Here is an 18,485-nt window from a genome sequence, read left to right as displayed (position 1 = left end):
AGCTATGTACACAATATAATTTTTTTTTATTGTTTATGTTGTACTAATTGAAAGTGTTACCTTGCTTTAGTGTTATGGATCAGGCAATCAATACTTTACTGTGTTCTGGCAGCACTTTAACCATGTGTCATTATTATTAATCCTACTCAAAAATGAAATGTCATTAGGTACATAAGTACTTTTTTTAATTTAGACTTTAAAGATATAATCATACAGTAGCAAACTAAAGTAAAGATAACGCAATACAAATTTAATATATTATCACAATTTCTCAGGTAGGTAGGTGCTCTACGCTCACAGAACACTTCTACTCAGAGAGTCCACGCTAGTAGGTAATCGTGAATATCGTAAAATAATAAAGTAACTTCGTGATATTGATTGGAAACTACCCATGAAGAAATATTCTTTACATTTTTATTAAATAATATCGAATTGATTGTCTATTCCAAAATAATGTAAAACAACATTAAGAAGGAAATGCAAGAAATTTGCGAGAGTCACGAAACAAGCAAACGACTTAATTAAAATAATAAACTAGATTTCGTGTTTAAGTACAACTTTTCATTTTAGGTTAGTTTTAATAAGAAATTAGCTAAACATAATAATGCTTACTTACGGTTGTATCTTTCAGTGTCAAGTTCTCGTTTTATTTTTGCTTCCATTTTTTTGAATATTAAAATTAATAAGTAGTTTATAAATGCTAAAATTTTGTTTTGTAAGTCATAATAGGATATTTTTTACCAGAAGTTGACTTTTTGTGTTACAGATTAATAATTTAAGCTAGAATTTGTCACACTTTCTTGCTAAAAATACTTTTTGGGAAGTGGCCAGTTCTTTTGTCATGGCCAGTTTGAAATCGGAAGAGGAATGTCAGACTAATGACCCAAATAGCGAATTTCCTATAGATGCTGAATCATCATTGAGTCTACCACTAGATAGTTCTATGTGTATACTGTTTACTGGACATTACAATGGGATTGGTGTTGAGGTTAGGTCCTTGGATGAGATGGCATTGTTACACCATATGGGATGTTTTGGTAAAGGGACTGCATCTAGATCTAAGCCTCAAATAGTACACAATGATGGCAGTCCAACTATTATGCGGAAAAGGCAATTCTTAAAGCGTAATTATTGGCATAAGAAGTTTGGTACATCGCAAAAATCTATTGATTCAGATACTTTTTTCAAAGAAGTGAATGACCTGGTTTCAAAGATTGTTCATGACACTAGAAAAAAATTGGGAAAGGATGTTATTGATTTGGTTTCAAGTGACGAAGAGATGGTACAAGAAACAGAAAGTTTGAATAACCAAACTGAATTTGACATACCTGATAAACAAAACCTAGTTGTTATAGTACCAAATAGTGATTCTGAGGATGATAATTATTTTGCAGATTTTAAACCTCAATGTTGTGTAGATAAGATTGTGTTGCAAGAAAAGCTAATGCTCTCTTTAGAGGAAGCTTTTTTTTTGTTATATGGACTTGGATGCTTACAAGTAATAAATAATGAAAACCAAATACTAAATATAGAAGAATGTTGGAAACTATTTAGTGAAAGTGATAGATATTTTATTGAGAAATATGTTGTATATCATTATTTTAGGTCTAAAGGGTATATTGTTAAACCTGGAATTAAATTTGGTGGTGACTATGGTGAGAATATTTTTATCTTATTTTATATTTTATCTTATCTTATCTAATTTCTATTTTTTTCAGTACTGTACAGAGAAGGTCCAGAAATAAATCATGCTGATTATATAATTGTTATTAATTATGGGAATAACATTTCTGATTGGATATCTTTATTTGGACAAATTCGAATGGCTACAACAACTGTCAAGGTATTTGACTTACATTTATGACTTCTATAGTCAATTATATTTTATATAAAATATGGTACAGGTATTATATTTATTTCAGGAAGTTATAATAGTGGAAGTGCTGAAATCCAGTAAAGATAATTTAAACTTGCCACAAGATCTTAGTGAATTTAGTGTAAGAGAATTGTTAATAACTAGAAATGTTGCTAATATAATAAATGATGACAGTGAGTTTGACTAAAACATACTTTTATTTGTTTGATACCTTATACATAAATAACACTACTACAGTTTATGCTCTTTTCATTGGCTTTTTAATGCCTGTTCTTCTATATTCACTTCTTTCTTTTAAATATTCTTCAGTACATAATTTTTTAAATTCTTCATTATGATACCACTTCGACAAACACGATTTCAATGCCGAGTTTTCGTTTCTACATTTGATAACCATAAAAACCGATGAATCTTTACAACATTTAGAAAAATCTTCAACTTCAGGGATACATTTTTCAGTTTTGGCTTTTTCCCTAATAAGTTTAGGTATTACTACTTCAGTTTCGACTTTTCTAAGGCTTCTATCATCCGGATCTCCTGGAGAATGTATAATCACATATATTTACGAAAGAATTGACTAAAATATTTTACTATGCAAAATATTTACCTAAGCCATGTGGACCATCTGAGAATTTTTTGGGTAACACTGAAGATTCAGGCATCTTTAATTATTTTATATTTACAATAATAATCATCTATAATAAAAATCACTAAGAAATAACGATCGTTCCTAATTTTTTTTTGTATAATATGTTGACATTGACAATTATTTACATTTTTTTTATTTTTACCACGTCGGAAATCTCAAATGCGTTCCACTATACAGCCTTGTATATAAAAAATATTTCTATAGTTATTTTAAAAGACAAAATAGCCTTATCTACTTGTGAGTCAAATATAATAAACGTATGGATGTTTTTCATTTGAACGCTTATTTAAAGCTATAGTACTTTTAATACATTTCATTTGAAAAATTTATGTAAACTGTGACAAAATGTCATGGATTAAATGGATATATATTAAAATTGATTTATTCAAGAATTTATTATAATTTAATTGTATTTCATTCGTGACAAATATTTTTTTGTAATATTTACATTTCAAATTGATGGTACTATTACATATAGTTATATAAATGATGGTTTAATTGTATTGTATTTTGATAAATATACTTAAACTTAAAATGAAAAAGATTGAAACGAAGTTCCTTAATTTAAAAGGTATATTAAACGTTAAAATTATAACATCATGGTAATACTGAAAGGTTCATGAGCTTGCATATTCGACAGCTTGGTTGTCAAAATCAAAATTGTGTTCTTCATGTCGTCAATAAAACATTGATATTCTCTTCACTTAAAGTATATTATATTATAGCTGTACCTTATAAAAGTTTATTTTAATATAAAACCTTTGGTTTGTACATTAATATTTTTCTTAGTGTTTGTTTAATTAGAAAGTTTATATACACTTTCATTCTTAACATGAGTACACCGCATCATCGTCTTGTTGCTTACAGCTTATATATCAGCATTAAACAATGGATCGTCTTCTTCGTCTTGGAGGAGGCATGGCCGGTTTGTCTCAAGCGCCACCACCCACAGACGCTCCAGTCGTGGACACTGCTGAGCAAGTTTATATCTCATCACTTGCTCTTTTGAAAATGTTAAAACACGGCCGTGCTGGTGTACCAATGGAAGTGATGGGTCTAATGTTAGGTAAATGTTTTTACAACATGATATATTTATTTGGTCGGTTCAATTTTATTCAATTTATAATTTTATTTCTTGTAGGAGAATTTGTTGATGACTACACTGTTCGCGTCATCGATGTATTTGCAATGCCACAAACTGGTACTGGTGTATCCGTAGAAGCTGTCGATCCCGTTTTCCAAGCAAAAATGTTGGATATGTTAAAACAGACTGGACGCCCCGAAATGGTTGTGGGCTGGTAAGCATATTTTAGTTGGTTCAGTATTTGTTTTACATATTTAATATGTCTAATGTCTATAGTATATTTCGTTTATAATATATTCTATATTATTAAGTAAGGAAACAAGTCAGCTGAAAAATACTAATTAAAATTACTTTTAATTTAGGTATCACTCACATCCTGGATTTGGATGTTGGTTATCGGGTGTCGATATAAATACTCAGCAGTCATTTGAAGCCTTATCTGAGAGAGCTGTAGCTGTTGTAGTTGATCCCATCCAATCAGTTAAAGGAAAAGTTGTCATTGATGCTTTCCGTCTTATCAATCCCAATATGATGGTTCTAGGACAAGAGCCTCGGCAAACAACCTCAAACTTAGGCCACTTGCAAAAACCTTCAGTGCAAGCTCTGATTCATGGTCTAAATCGTCACTACTACTCCATTAGTATAAACTACAGAAAGAATGAGTTAGAGCAGAAAATGTTACTCAATCTTCACAAGAAGTCTTGGATGGACGGACTTACCCTAGCTGACTATAAAGAGCATTGTTCGATCAACGAAACTACAGTAACAGACATGCTTGAATTGGCTAAAAATTACAATAAAGCTCTCGAAGATGAAGAAAAGATGACACCAGAACAGCTTGCAATCAAGAATGTTGGTAAACAAGATCCTAAAAGGCATTTAGAAGAGAAAGTTGATATACTGATGGCCAACAACATTGTACAATCTCTGGGAGCTATGCTTGATACCATGGTGTTTAAATGATTGTGAAAGATATTCTTAAATGTTAAGGTTAAATAAAACTTACTTTATATGATTTGACTCTCACATTTCTCATTGTAACCTAGTGATTATGTTGATTCAATGTTTTTTAAACTAGGTAGCTTAAAATTAAATAACAATTTTAATATTATTTTGTTTATTTTAGTAAAACAGTCTCTGTGGAGCAATTTCTTTGTAAATGCTCATTAGCTTTTTCTCAAGTACGGGGTAGTTTAAATTTGTAAAGTTTATGTCGAACATTGGCTTCAGATTTCTTTGAGAGTTGACAATGTTTTTAATGATTGTTTTCATTTTTTTAAATGCAGCATCAGGGTTGTCCAAATTTACCTAAACATAAATTATATTACATTTGTATACATTGGATTATTTACAAATATAACATTATATAGTAATTATAGGATAATAGTTACAGTATCCCAAAATAAGCCAGGACATTTCCTATGTATTTCTTCATAGTCATCCCTTATGATTGTTGTGAAGCATTCTGCTGTCAGCTAGGAAAAAAAAATAGCAAATTAATATATTTTGATAATATGTTCATGTATGTGGAAAGATTACATTAAAATATACTAAGATTTGAAATTACACTAAAAATTTTGTAAGGTACATTAAACAGTTAAAATTTTGTAAGGTAAATTAGTTCCCAAGGTTGGTGGCGCATTGGCTATAAGTGATGGTTGACATTTCTTACAATGCCAATGTCTAAGGGCGTTTGGTGACCACTTACCATCAGGTGGCCCATATGCTCGTCCACCTTCCTATTCTATATATAAAAAAAAAAACAACATTTATTACGTTCAAATATACGTAAATTAGGATCTTGCATTGTCGAGCAAACAATAATATCTTTTTAACATGTTCATTGCCAATCTGAAAAATGGAATCTGAATGGCTTTGTGTAGTAGCCATTTTTTTACCTAATAAGTTCATATTTTATCATGTTCATAGGATTTATTTACTATAAACATATATCACGTGACAGCGTGATTGGTCATACATAATTACGCGTTAATTTGGTCAAATAACATATATTTTACAAATAAAAACATTTTAATATAATAATGACGGGCTGGTTGGCGTGGTTGGAAGATACTTGCCTTTACGCCGAAAGTTATGTGTTCGATTTCCACCCAGGACAGACATTTGTGTGCATGAACATGTCTGTTCGTCCTGAGTCTGGGTGTAATTATCTATATAAGTATGTATTTACAAAAGAAAATTAGTATATGTAGTATACCAGTTGTCTGGTTTCCAGAGTACAAGTTCTGCTTAGTTTGGGATCAGAAATAAAAAAATATTTAAATAAATATTTAATTATTATCAGTCTTTTATAAACACATAGAATTTTAAAAGTATCTTTCAATAAGAAAAAAAAGTATTTTTAAATCATCAACATTTATGTGAAACTTTGGTTACGTTGTACTAACAATTGGTTTTGTAATTGTACATAATATAACCGCTTACTCAAAAGTGTACTTACATATTCAAAAAATAAACAGGGGTACAAAATATAAAATTATTTAGCAGTGAAGTGCAATAGGCATGATGACAGTATTAAAGAATTAAAAAATAAATGGTTTTAGACAAGAAAATATTTTAAAAGGATTCTAAAAAATGATTCCATTTTAATATACACATTGAGATTAACAAGATTTTTTATAAAATAAAAGTATAAAATATTGCAATCGAATGACGTCACGCCTCTGAATCTATAACCGTTTCTCTTGAACAGTTGTGTTTACGCGTTTCAAAATTATTTTGCATCATTTAATTAGTTGAGTCGTTGATTATTCCCGTTTTTTGTGAAGAAAATAAAACATCCAAGATCTATCAATAATGGAACAAGGTTTTGTTTAGGCAAATCTCCTCCCCTTTAATTTGCCCAGGATTTGTCGATGTTAGGAGATTTTCTTTCATCAAATAAAGACTTTTGCTCATCTGAATTTCGAAATGTGAAAACTTCCTTGCAAGTACATTTTTATTTATTTTTAGTGTTATCAAAGGTTTTTTTTTCTGTTAGCTATATAGTATTACTCGCATATGAACAGCCCTAATATTTTTACCAGTAAGAACTTTTAAGACAATATTTCATTTAGCTCCACTAGTACTGAATTTGTGAATTTAAATATTTACGAATACTTTTATAAATCTAAATACATCATAAATACATAATAAATCTTTATGAATCTCTGTCTCAATTTGCAATTTCTTCAAAATGTTATGTAACCATACTTTTTTTTAATCGCTTTTCACATTCTTCAAGACCCACCATCTTTTGTTGCTTACTTATTATATATGGTCGTTCTGCTTCTGTAGATTGTTCTTCGATCTGGTTGGCATTCGAATGTATTTTTACACAAAGGGACCGCACGCCACTTGTAAACTTTGGAATTCATTTTTAACCTTAGGAAATACGCAATATTTTCTGCCTTTTTTCGTTGAGTAGAGACATAATACAACATTTACTGTCGTTTATTGAGGCGTGACGTCACGTGCAGGCGCTATGACACCTGCGGGTGTTTTAGAGCGAAATTCAAAATAGGTAAATGAAAATGCAATTGTATGCGTAAACAGTTAGTTTATTACTGAAATAAAATTATTTTCAGTAATAGTAGACGTGTACCCACATTATAAAAGGTTATTTCAAAATCAGTCATCATGCCTATTGACTGTACTAGCCAAAACATGCCTTTTTCCCTTGATGTAGTGGCGGAAATAAGTCTCCATAGAATGATCGATTCGTCTAAAGACAATTTTTACCGGGGTAATAAATACACTTCATAAAGTAATTGAAATTGTCTATTTCTAATTTGCTTTTATCAATGCGATTGGCATTATTTTATTCATTTGTGAAATAAAGGCATTTTGGAATTATTTTAAATCTTTTTCTTAACACATGGCGTCGCAGAACTAGATGAAAATACGGAAAGAACTGGAATCTGATTAAAAAATATTTATTTTTCATTTACAATCTATTTTTTTTCGATTTTGAGTCACTTTCACTATCATCAAATTCATAACTTATGTAATCAAGTCACTACTTGCAAAAATTTGTTGTATCCTGTAACTCTTCCACCTCTATATGTTTAGACATTTTTTGCATGCAAGTATGCATGCATACAGCATTGCATTGAGTCCTTTCAAGGGCTCTGGTTGGCCACTCATATTAAAAAAAAACTTCAAGCACTTAAATCAACGAATAACACGAAATAGAATCATCCCCTTGTCTGAACGCCGCCACTGTGCAAACTGGCCAGCATAAACAATGATATAAAAAAATAGACAACGGCTAGCATTCATCCTCACTTCATGAAAGTCGATACTTTTCCTAGTGGGCAAAATAATAATATAATAAATGTCACCTGCGGCTGGTATACTATTCCACCTAGAAACTAAATAGCGAAGTTCACGCGATAAAGTAAGATCGGCCGTTTAATGATAACTCTGATTTCGTGGTATTGCGTGATTTGTAATGAACGTGAAAAGTCGTTAATCAAGCAAGGCTTTTAAAAACTTATCATGGTCACAATATTTACATGATTATAAAATTCATTTTCTATATTTGCTTAAAAAATAGCAAAAATAATGTTTTTATAGTATGTTTTGATTGAGATTTTTTTAAATTAATTTGATGTTTTTATGGACTTACTCATATTATATATTATAACTGAACCTAAAAATATTCACAAGAACATGCAAAATCTTTCTTTACCCACAATTTTCAAGTGTACAAAGTTACTGCACGAAAGATTTTGTATTTTTTTTTTATTTAGTCGGTTTTGTATTTACCGTTTGGGCGTGCCCCGGTTGATTAACAATAAAATCTGGGCCGTCCACTTGAGTTTCCCAGTGAAGTTGATTAACTGTGAAAAATGTTTTTGTATAAGGGCTTATTGAATTTACTCAATATTTTTTTACATTTTATGGCAAAAAAGAAGATGAGTTGATATTTGAAAACGTTATATATACATAAATTCAGTGTATAATTTGAGTAATATTTATCATGCAATTATATAAAAAGTTATAATAATTAAAATAATTGTAAAAAAAAACTACATATGAGCCGAGATGGCCCAGTGGTAAGAACGCGTGAATCTTAATCGATGATCGTGGGTTCAAACTAGGGCAAGCACCACTGAATTTTCATGTGCTTAATTTATAATTATAATTCATCTCGTGCTTTACGGTGAAGGAAAACATCGTGAGGAAACCTGCATGTGTCTAATTTCACTGAAATTCAGCCACATGTGTATTCCGCAAACCCGCATTGGAGCAGCGTGGTGGAATAAGCTCCAAACCTTCTCCTTAAAAAGAGGAGAGGAGGCCTTTAGCCCATCAGTGGGACAATCACTTTACGTATTATAATCAACTCAACCATACAATACAATATAAAAAAAAATGTACACAACAAGTCAAAGATAATATTTATAATGAAAAATAGAATAACAAAATGAAACTATGCCGACTTTCATATTTTTAACGATAATGAATTAACAATAACAATTGAATAGCTTAACTGTTATTTATTAAGTTATTAACGTACATGATTGCGTGCTCGCGCTGCTTGTGTGCAATAAGCCGTTTCCCAACAGGAATGCAAGCCAGAGGTCGTCCTGTGGTTTTATGCCATCTGCCTGTGGCCACGCTACCTTTGCACTAATTGATTTCATTAACAAATTATCCACTGCAACAAGTGAATTAACAAATAATAAGTCTTGTTTTGTTGTAAGGTTTTTTATTTTCAATATTATTAAAATGTGGTGGCCGAGATAGCCCAGTGTTTACCACCAACTATACTAACTACCAATATACTACGTATAATAATTTGTTTTAAATATGTTTAATACATTTAACATCTCCTTGTTGGAGGTCTTAATAAAATATAAATATTGCACAATAATATTTACTGTCTTTTTTGGTCTGCGGATCGAACAATAATTCAGAAGAATCAATTTCTTTATCAATCAAGTTTGTGTTCTCAGGAGACGTGAAGGCAACGGATTTGGAGGATTTCCTGCTACTCGGTAAACCTACGTACATAACGTAAATGCTTAATGAGAAAGTACATATTATCTGATTAAAATACATATAAAGTAGGTAAAGGAAATTTAGATGTTTTATCCTTACCTTACCTTATCTCACGATACTTACCAAAATTGTAATTACTTTTTAACTTAATTGGTTTTTTACCTCTCCATGTAGACGATGTATTTTTATCTTCTATACTTTTCCGGTTTAAATTGATTTGATCCTGTTTATTTGATAAATGATGAAAAGCGTTTGATCTAAAAGTGGCTCATATTATTATTGATATTGTCTTATCGTATCACAATGCAATATATCTAAATAATATGTATCAACATTGACTTTAATACATAAGGAGTTTATTTTTTTAGAGAAATTATTTATTAATATTATGTAGATATTAATTTAAGTAAGTCATTAATTGTAGGTTATAAACGTAAATCAGCACATTTTAATTGCTACCTTTTCTGCTGGTTTTTATCTTGGTAGGATTCCAGGCCGTAGACATTGCTTGTATATTCATCCATACCAGGTTGCTCTTTATAAAGGGAATACATACCGGAATCAACGAGACTACTTTTATCATTATTATTTTTACTAATAAGAGATAAGGTGCTCTATAAAATACAATATAATTTTAATTGGTTAAGTAATGTGGACGGATTCGTTGGTAGTGAACTTTGCATTAGCAGTTGGTAAGTAAGCTTAGTTTGATATGAGTTCCTTAAGTGAAATAAATTTATGTTTTAGTTTGTGTATGATAATTATACATGTTCGTATTTTTTACTTTATTTAAAATAATTATTTTTATAAACGTGTCCGTTCCTTATTATTAATTATACATGACGATCAGTTTAAGAACTTACTAAAATCGGTACTAGATGTCTAGGCTTTCATAGATGACCGAAAGAATAAAATATAGTACACTTACAGAAAAGGTCATTGCAATTCTGTCTACAGCTTTGATCTCATATCTCTTTCTGTCTTCGCTATCTAACTTTAGAGAACATTCCGAATCTATTATAAAGTCAATATGGTCATTTTCGTCTGATAACGTCTACAAAAAAAGGTCTTAGGTACTTCCTTTTAAAATAGAGTAACTATAGAATGATATCTATGTCACTAAATTACCTGTATTAACTCATTAAGTATACCATTTATTATTAATCGACCAGACATTAAAATTTGTAATGTCGAAATCTCCACGGGTTCTTCCATAAACATTTTTTTTTCATATATTAAATTTCTTGCTCTGTAACCGTGATAAATGTGTGCATCAGAATTACTGTATAAAGTGACAGGTAAACGTTTAAATATTATCTGGATTTAGTAACTATTTAGCACAATTTAATATCTTTGTTTAAATTTTTGATACCTACGTTATTGTCAAAGAAATTTAATTTCTTTGACAATAACGTCATTTTGATGTCAAAATGTCCGGTTATTTATGTTTTTCGCATAAGGGCTCCTCCATATTTTGCATTTGTCTATGTACAATCATTTAATACCTATTTGGTATTTGGATATACATTATTATTAGAGACGAACTCAAAAAATTAAGATTAAGTATAGTACCGAAATACAAAATAAAATAAAAAATTATATTTACTCCCTCCGTTCTTGCTGTTTGCGAGATAAACTCTGTTTGTCAGAGCAGGAAGCTAATATCAAATATGGTCTATATCCCCGCAGTCTTAACATAAGGGCGCCTATTAAGTCCATTGTAACAACTTTTACTTTTCCGTCTTTCACAAATGCTTCTTCGCGACCTGTATTTTATTAAAATAATATTGTATAAATTACAAATATACAAAAAAATATATTTCAGCACGGTCAATGTTAAGATGTCATTTGTGCAGTACATTTTTACCAAATAGACAAACCTAAAGAGTAGACCTAGTCCAAAGACGTTATTTCCTTATTGTGTTTATTACAAACTATCCTCGGAAAATGAGATTATTTAGTCTATTGCAAACTGTAAATATTCAACCCAGTGGTTAGAACGCGTGAATCTTAACCGATAATCGTGGTTCAAACCCGGGCAAGCAACACTGAATTTTCATGTGCTTAATTTGGTTTCATAATAATTTATCTCGTGCTTGATAGTGAAGCAAGACATCGTGAGGAAACCTGCTTGTGTCTAATTTCACTGAAATTTTGCCTCATTTGTATTCCACCAAACCGCATGGGAGCAGCGTGGTGGAATAAGCTCCAAACCTTTTCCTTAAAAAAAAGAGAGGAGGCCTTAGCCTAGCAGTGGGACATTCACAGGCTGTTACTTATTAGTCTAACTTAGTCCGTATGATTCCCCGTCCATTTCACTATAAGTTAACAGATCACCAGCGAGAAGCATATCGTCGAACTTCCGTCTCGTTATAACTTTGTAGTGGTCTAAGAAGTGGCAGGCGGTGGTGTGTTGCAATGCCAACTCTATATTTGAGGCGCATTCTGCTGCTAGGCGACGGGCCAAAGAGCCTAAATGAAAAAAAAAGTAAACTAAAAACTATGTATCTTTCTCTATATTTTAATATTAGTATTATTTCTTACAACATAAATGAAATCAATGGTTAATTGAACATTGTCAAAGTCAAAATTAATTTCTGCTGACGAAGATTTATGTTTATATTTACCGAGAGAAAACAAGCAGTAATGTTACAGAGCAAAACGCTCCATGCATATATCGGCTCAGTGACCAAAATGTTTACTTCAACAAGCAATATATGACGAGTTCTAGCCACGATTCGGCGTTCGGCCAAACAACAGCCGAAACTAGTCTTTTTATGCATGAAATTGTTCTGTTCCAATGTTATAGCGTGCTACTAATGGCTCTTGGCTCTTAAAACCATCTTGGCTTTTAGATAATGGACGTTATGTAGGGTGGTTTAATTGATTTAAATTATTATTGCATCGTATTTAATAAAGTAATGAGTAATATTTTATTATTTTTATAGTGTCTTTTTATTCTCAATATAAAACTAAATTAATATACCTATTAATTAAATATTTACTTTAATTTTAATCTCATATTTTAATGTAAGATTATGATGTATTAATACTATACTAATGTATGCTTAAGTAAAATGAAACGAAGCTTTTATGTAAGCGTCTATCTCAATATATAATATACAGTACTGGCTATGTATTAAAATCCGTAAATAAATCATAACTAAACGGAATTACTACTAATTTTCAGTATAGATTTAGTGGTTGATTATTGTCTGACCTTTTCCAACAGCTTCGTAGCCGACTATAACGACTATAGGAATATCTGTTGTATCTGCTGGAGGAGTGAAGGGGGAGACGCGAGCTCTGGACAGCTGTTGTATGTACAATAAACGAAGAAGACGACGCGTTGCAAATGTTATAATATCTGGTGACATGTCCATTATAGCCGCTCTCTAGAAGAGTATTAAATAAAATTTCGTTTGCTGTTTGCTATGAAATATGATGACAGGGTTTGTTTTTTTTTTTATAGAATAGGAAGGTGGACGAGCATATGGGCCACCTGATGGTAAGTGGTCACCAACGCTCTTAGACATTGGCATTGTAAGACATGTCAACCATCGCTTACATATCCAATGCGCCACCAACCTTGGGAACTAAGATTTTATGTCCCTTGTGCCTGTAATTACACTGGCTCACTCACCCTTCAAACCGGAACACAACAATATCAAGTATTGCTGTTTTGCGGTAGAATATCTGATGAGTGGGTGGTACCTACCCAGACGAGCTTGCGCAAAGCCCTACCACCAGTAAAACTACTACTACAGGACTCTGTATGACAGGGTCATTTTTTATTTTGTAAATAAACTTTTAGTCAAAGCACTTAGAAAAGTTTGTTATAAATGGTCAGTAAGAACGTTAATGAGCAAAATAAATATATACCCACAATTTACACATGCATTACCGATTACGAGTAAATTTTATTCTGTCACTTTGTTATTTTAGGACATAGCTGCTCATTTCAATTAAAACAAACATGTACAGAAGTTACAATTTGTTATAAAATTAAATAAGCAAGTCTAGCAAATTTCTTTTCTATTTTATATGTCTCTCTAGTCACTGTCAAAGATATAGCAGATAGAGCTACAGCGCAGTTTGATAACATAAAGAAAAATGTTAGGAAACAAGTCTACTTAAAATTCTACTTATATTCCTAAAGTTGCTTATATCTGTGATATAAATGTCCTTTGATATATATGGATTTACATCTACATCATCCTAGTATAGTTACAAGTATATAAATATAAAGATAGAATGCAGTTCGAGGACGATGACGTAAACTCTTGGCAATTCCGTTTATGTTAACCAGTCAAAAAAAATAAAGTTATGTATATTCCTAAGGTTACACATACCTGTTCCACTGGATCTACTTCTATATCATCCAACTCTAATAGTTTAGGAAATTTATTATAGACTACATCCTTGTAACCGAGAACGTTGCAGATAGGGTTAGAGGATAGGTCGAGGAGGATCAGGCTTCTCAAATTACTCATATATATTGCGAGCTCCAATAACACGTTAAAACAGTTATTGCGGGCACGAAGTTCTCTTAATCTATTTAATGGGTAAAATTATTTCATACTTTTTAATCCAAATTACTAAAGTTAAAATTATTCAACGAAAGCCAAAGCGTGAAAATATAAAGATATAATTATGTTTCAATGCTATTCTAGATTGAAAAATATGTAATAACAATGAAGGTTACTTAAATACTCACCATTACTCATTATAACGGATATGTTTATAATATATCTATGCTTTCATAATTTCTATTTCTTTAGTTACAATCATATTTCAGTAGTTTTTATTATATTTTTCTTTGAAGTTAATGTTAAACATTTTAAACAAAATTGTTTTTTGATAAAAACATTTAAGTAGTGTTCACTAAGAATATACTTAAATATCAAAGTAAATACATATGTAACAAACAGTAGACTTATGTTACGTTTATAGTTTATCTTAAATACCTTGTGCAACCTGATAACAGTTTCAGTGACGTTAATTTGTTCTCGCTTATGTTAAGGCTCTCCAAATGCAATAAGGTCCAGAGTCCTGAATCGGATCCATATTCGAAACTCGATATGTTATTATAAGAAACGTCCAGCCATGTGAGACGCAGATGATTTAAATTTTCCAGACGTTGTATGTGATTGAACGAGAGGTCAAGACGTCGCAAATACCTAAAATTATATTTTTTTTTTATTGAAAAATTCGGATCATGTATATCAAATACTTGAAAAAAATAATCCAGTAATACTTTTATGATCCATTTCTGATTATTGTGTATTTTAAAGGGAATATTAAAAAAAAATAGCTTAGCATTGTTTTTTTCCGTACCATATAGTTTTTTTTATGTTATAGGTAGGCGGACGGGTGACATGATGTTAAGTGGACATTGGCGATGTAAGAAGTATTGACCATTCCTTACATCACCAATGCGTCACCTCCCTTAACGAAGAAGTTATGACTCTTGTGCCTGTAGTTACACTGGCTCAGTCATCCTTCAATGCGGAACGTAACAATACTAACTATCGATGTTTGGCGGTAGAATATTTGATGAGTGGGTGGCATCTACCCTGACCCTTCCATCTAGCAAACATATTGAGTAAATAAGTAGTGCAAAACCATTGCTACTCCAATTGGTGTAGTTATCGTAACCAGATCACTATTGTTTCTAGTATTAATAATCTTGCTATTTATATACTAATTGTGACAACGGGCAAACTCGACTACGTACGTATACAAAGAATCATTAAAATTGCACACCTACCCACTCACACACCCAATAACCAGTAATTTTGCGTTCAATAAATTACAAAAACATTGAATGCAACCGGTGCCAAAGGCCCAATACGGGTAAATAGGGCCTCGGTTTACTCAAAACTTTATTTGTATTAAAAAATTGTAATTAAATAAAATGATACAGTCACTGACTGTATCATTTTATTTAATTATATATATTATAACCATATATCAATATTTAAATATCTTGAATTTCTAATAGTGACAGTAATATTTTTGATGCAGCATTTTATAAGATTGTTCCTTAAACTAAATACAAGTGTTTTAGACGAACCTTTTTCCAAAGAGAAGGCCTTCTGAGGCCTAAACTTTTTAGGCGGAAGATACCTAAAGCTAACTTTGTGAAGCCAAAGCCTTAATACTATAAATAATTTTTATGTAACCTAATATGAGTAATAACACAGAATGTCTTACCGTAAGTTTTGAAGTCCTTCTATATATTTAATATTATTATGTGATAAATCCAATATTGTGATAGACCAAAAACTTTTTAACTCACGAATATTCATTACGGAATTGTACTTATAATGCACTTCGGTTAAAAACCATTGAGCTGTAAACACCGTAGTACCGATATGAATAATGGCTAAAGGTAAAGATATGATATATGATATGATATGATAAGTAGAGAATTAATCTGTATTCCATGAAATCCGTACAATTATAACACATATAATATATTTTGTTCTGTTCTGAGTAATAATTTAGTAGGTATAAACTTTCAAAAAAAGAAAACAATATGAACAAACAAATACTGTTTTTAATTTTTAACTTTCCCTTACATACATATTGTCAATTGTTATTTGTTTGTATTAATTGAAAAAGGTTTGTTACACAGAGACAGTAACAACAAGGGAAAATTTCTGAACGTAAACATTAGGCACGGATCTCTGATAAATTAGTTAATAACTCACGTGTTTCATAATCCAAAACAGCTTTTAACTTGTTGAAATCCACAGAGAGATATTGTAGATAGAGAAGGTTTGAGAGAACTTTTAAGTCAGTTAATAAATTAGATGATAAATCAAGATAAACGAGGTATTTATAATGTTTAAGTGCATCGATGTTAATGAGATACTAAAAACAATTAACGCAATTATCATAGAATTTTCTTAATTTTTAATATTATAAATTGTATGATTTTATGTTGCAAATTGCTTACTTTAGAGGATAAATTTAATTTAATGTACACATAGTCTTGCATAATAGGCGTTCGTTTTAAATAACTAAGACACGCAGTCACCACATCCCTCGTAAGTACTCCGTTCTTGATCTCCGGAATATCCTCAATATTTCTTATAGGAACGACCGGAGAATAAATATCATCGTATAATTCCGGGAAGTTATAAAAACAACCCCACAATTGGTCCTCGTTCAAAAGCGATGTTACATTTGCAGGAAACTGAAAATTGACATATATATGTTGACATAGCTTACAATATATATTTATGTATTTATATATTTATCTCTCACAATAAAAAAGCTGTTAAGCTCGTTATACAATCTAGAGCTTCTCAAGCAATTAGGAACAGAGCGGTGGGTAATTTATATTCCAACAAGTAACTAACTACCTAAAACGGTTTTCAATGCCATCTATTTTATTTCATTGTAATCATAGTATTTTTTTTTTAATAATAATCCATTTCATGTTTGAAGATGAGCAGAGATGGCTAGAACGAGTGAATTTGAACCGGGCAAGCACCAATGAATTTTTATGTGCTTTATTTGTGTTTATTCGTGCTCGGCGGTTTAAAAAAACACCGTGAGGAACCTTGCATGTGTCAGATGAAATACTTCCATACACCAGGAACTCATGTGTAAGCGACGCATGCTATCACATCTAAGGTTTGAAGGTCAATTATGACCTTTTTTAAAAATAGTTAAAGAACTACGTACTTGTTCGGCAATAATACTATCTCTGTTACCATTTTCCGTTAGCGTTATCAGAGTCTCGAATAAAGGACTTATACGGTATCTTGGAAGAAAACTTATGCTTCGAAACCGCTGCTCTGTAAAGTGTTGGTTAAATGTTTAGTGAACGACTTTTAAGGTCTGTGGCAATAAATATTTAGCACTTTTAAAAAAATATATATTTTCTTACAATCCGTTTTTTTTCGAAATATAATATATTATTTCTATGTTATTAATCGATTTTCAAATATTTTTATTATGGAATTCATTAGTTTAATAAATAAATGCATTATTTCTTAGAACTAATTGTATACCTTTAGGGTCTTCATCCAGTGTCAGAGCAGACATGTAATTAATATTGGACACTTCTGTCCATGTTTGCAGGATGCTACCAAAACGTAAAATCCTTAATGTGTTAGCCGAAATATGAGCAGACTTTCTATCTTTCCAACTTGCTTTGCTTGGATTTGTGGACTCATTGGAATGCTTTGACATTTGCTTGATATCAGTTGTGTCGTCTTTAATTGCATCACTCATTTCTTAAACTGTAGTTTAATATTATCTCTGCGCACCTATTTAGCAACAATTTTTTTTATAGACAGAAATCAACTTTTTTTTTAAACCATAGATGTAAAAAGGTTTTATATTTAGATAAGCAAATAGTATATGAACTTCCTACGTGGATAAGTAATTTTAAAATAATAAATAGTCCGACATATATATTTTAAAATAAAATCGAAATCGGAATAAAATCGAAACTAATACCAACATCTTGTCATGTGCTATAGGAGCAATTCGGGTTCCGCAACAACAACACTCAACGACGCTCCAGCTGGCGAGAGTTTTCAGCCACTTAGCCAGTACTTGGGGTATCACTTGGAACGCAGGATACCCACCATTAATAAGGTGGTGAGTCATGCCGCGGCCACCCAGTCTAAGCTGCACACCCACTTCATATCCCGCCTACCACTGAAGACCAAAGTGTGGATTTATGGTGACTACGTCTTCAGCGTACCAGAAGCGGAGGATTCAAATTCAGAAAAAATCGATGTCTGCGAATGATGGTAGGAGCCCCGAGGTACGTGAGAAACGATGTAATCCTTCGAGATACCAGGACTCCCACCGTTGAGGAGTTCGTCCGCCAGTGTGTGGTG

At 31.3% G+C, this 18,485-nt stretch overlaps 4 protein-coding genes across 5 annotated transcripts; 2 read left to right on the top strand and 2 right to left on the bottom strand.

The window, feature by feature from the left end:
* The first annotated feature begins 258 nt into the window (after positions 1-258).
* On the top strand, positions 259-2,065 carry LOC126771538 (tRNA-splicing endonuclease subunit Sen2). 2 transcript variants are annotated; one of them, XM_050491444.1, is made up of 4 exons: positions 259-332; positions 767-1,655; positions 1,719-1,843; positions 1,905-2,065. In XM_050491444.1, exons 2-4 carry the CDS (start codon positions 842-844, stop codon positions 2,061-2,063), a joined length of 1,098 nt encoding a protein of 365 aa, XP_050347401.1. In that variant the 5' UTR covers positions 259-332; positions 767-841; the 3' UTR covers positions 2,064-2,065. The 2 variants fall into 2 exon arrangements, with proteins under 2 accessions (XP_050347401.1, XP_050347402.1); XM_050491445.1 differs by having other exon boundaries at positions 309-570; positions 1,923-2,065.
* LOC126771546 (COX assembly mitochondrial protein homolog) lies at positions 2,055-2,629 on the bottom strand. Its single transcript, XM_050491456.1, has 2 exons — positions 2,484-2,629; positions 2,055-2,413 (listed from the first exon to the last, which is right to left on the bottom strand). The coding sequence occupies exons 1-2, from the start codon at positions 2,536-2,538 to the stop codon at positions 2,115-2,117; spliced, it is 354 nt and encodes a 117-aa protein (XP_050347413.1). The 5' UTR covers positions 2,539-2,629; the 3' UTR covers positions 2,055-2,114.
* Positions 2,630-3,142: 513 nt separating this feature from the next.
* On the top strand, positions 3,143-4,629 carry LOC126771541 (26S proteasome non-ATPase regulatory subunit 14). The gene is made up of 4 exons (XM_050491451.1): positions 3,143-3,289; positions 3,393-3,591; positions 3,667-3,823; positions 3,972-4,629. Exons 2-4 carry the CDS (start codon positions 3,414-3,416, stop codon positions 4,570-4,572), a joined length of 936 nt encoding a protein of 311 aa, XP_050347408.1. The 5' UTR covers positions 3,143-3,289; positions 3,393-3,413; the 3' UTR covers positions 4,573-4,629.
* Positions 4,630-4,731: 102 nt separating this feature from the next.
* LOC126772039 (uncharacterized) lies at positions 4,732-17,868 on the bottom strand. Its single transcript, XM_050492218.1, has 19 exons — positions 17,646-17,868; positions 17,317-17,429; positions 16,583-16,822; positions 16,335-16,497; positions 15,835-15,973; positions 14,586-14,798; positions 13,971-14,172; positions 12,839-13,013; positions 11,908-12,090; positions 11,225-11,384; positions 10,747-10,867; positions 10,547-10,672; positions 10,078-10,232; positions 9,742-9,875; positions 9,498-9,620; positions 9,134-9,274; positions 8,380-8,453; positions 5,001-5,084; positions 4,732-4,917 (listed from the first exon to the last, which is right to left on the bottom strand). The coding sequence occupies exons 1-19, from the start codon at positions 17,866-17,868 to the stop codon at positions 4,732-4,734; spliced, it is 2,955 nt and encodes a 984-aa protein (XP_050348175.1).
* Positions 17,869-18,485: the final 617 nt, after the last annotated feature.

Source organism: Nymphalis io, chromosome 11, assembly GCF_905147045.1.
Source record: "Nymphalis io chromosome 11, ilAglIoxx1.1, whole genome shotgun sequence".
Lineage (NCBI taxonomy): Eukaryota > Metazoa > Arthropoda > Insecta > Lepidoptera > Nymphalidae > Nymphalis > Nymphalis io.
The sequence above is the reverse complement of the archived record's forward strand: the minus strand, read 5'-3'. Positions and strand labels throughout refer to the sequence as shown.

Coding starts and splice junctions, on each gene's coding strand:
- LOC126771538 (XM_050491444.1), top strand. CDS start 842: ATGGCCAGTTTGAAATCGGAAGAGGAATGTCAGACTAATGACCCAAAT. Junction 1,656..1,718: donor TAAATTTGGTGGTGACTATG/GTGAGAATATTT, acceptor TATTTTTTTCAG/TACTGTACAGAGAAGGTCCA. Junction 1,844..1,904: donor TGGCTACAACAACTGTCAAG/GTATTTGACTTA, acceptor AATATGGTACAG/GTATTATATTTATTTCAGGA.
- LOC126771546 (XM_050491456.1), bottom strand. CDS start 2,538: ATGCCTGAATCTTCAGTGTTACCCAAAAAATTCTCAGATGGTCCACAT. Junction 2,414..2,483: donor AGATGGTCCACATGGCTTAG/GTAAATATTTTG, acceptor TACATTCTCCAG/GAGATCCGGATGATAGAAGC.
- LOC126771541 (XM_050491451.1), top strand. CDS start 3,414: ATGGATCGTCTTCTTCGTCTTGGAGGAGGCATGGCCGGTTTGTCTCAA. Junction 3,592..3,666: donor AGTGATGGGTCTAATGTTAG/GTAAATGTTTTT, acceptor TATTTCTTGTAG/GAGAATTTGTTGATGACTAC. Junction 3,824..3,971: donor CCCGAAATGGTTGTGGGCTG/GTAAGCATATTT, acceptor CTTTTAATTTAG/GTATCACTCACATCCTGGAT.
- LOC126772039 (XM_050492218.1), bottom strand. CDS start 17,868: ATGAGTGATGCAATTAAAGACGACACAACTGATATCAAGCAAATGTCA. Junction 16,823..17,316: donor ATAGTATTATTGCCGAACAA/GTACGTAGTTCT, acceptor GTCAATTTTCAG/TTTCCTGCAAATGTAACATC. Junction 8,454..9,133: donor CAGCGCGAGCACGCAATCAT/GTACGTTAATAA, acceptor CATTTTTCACAG/TTAATCAACTTCACTGGGAA.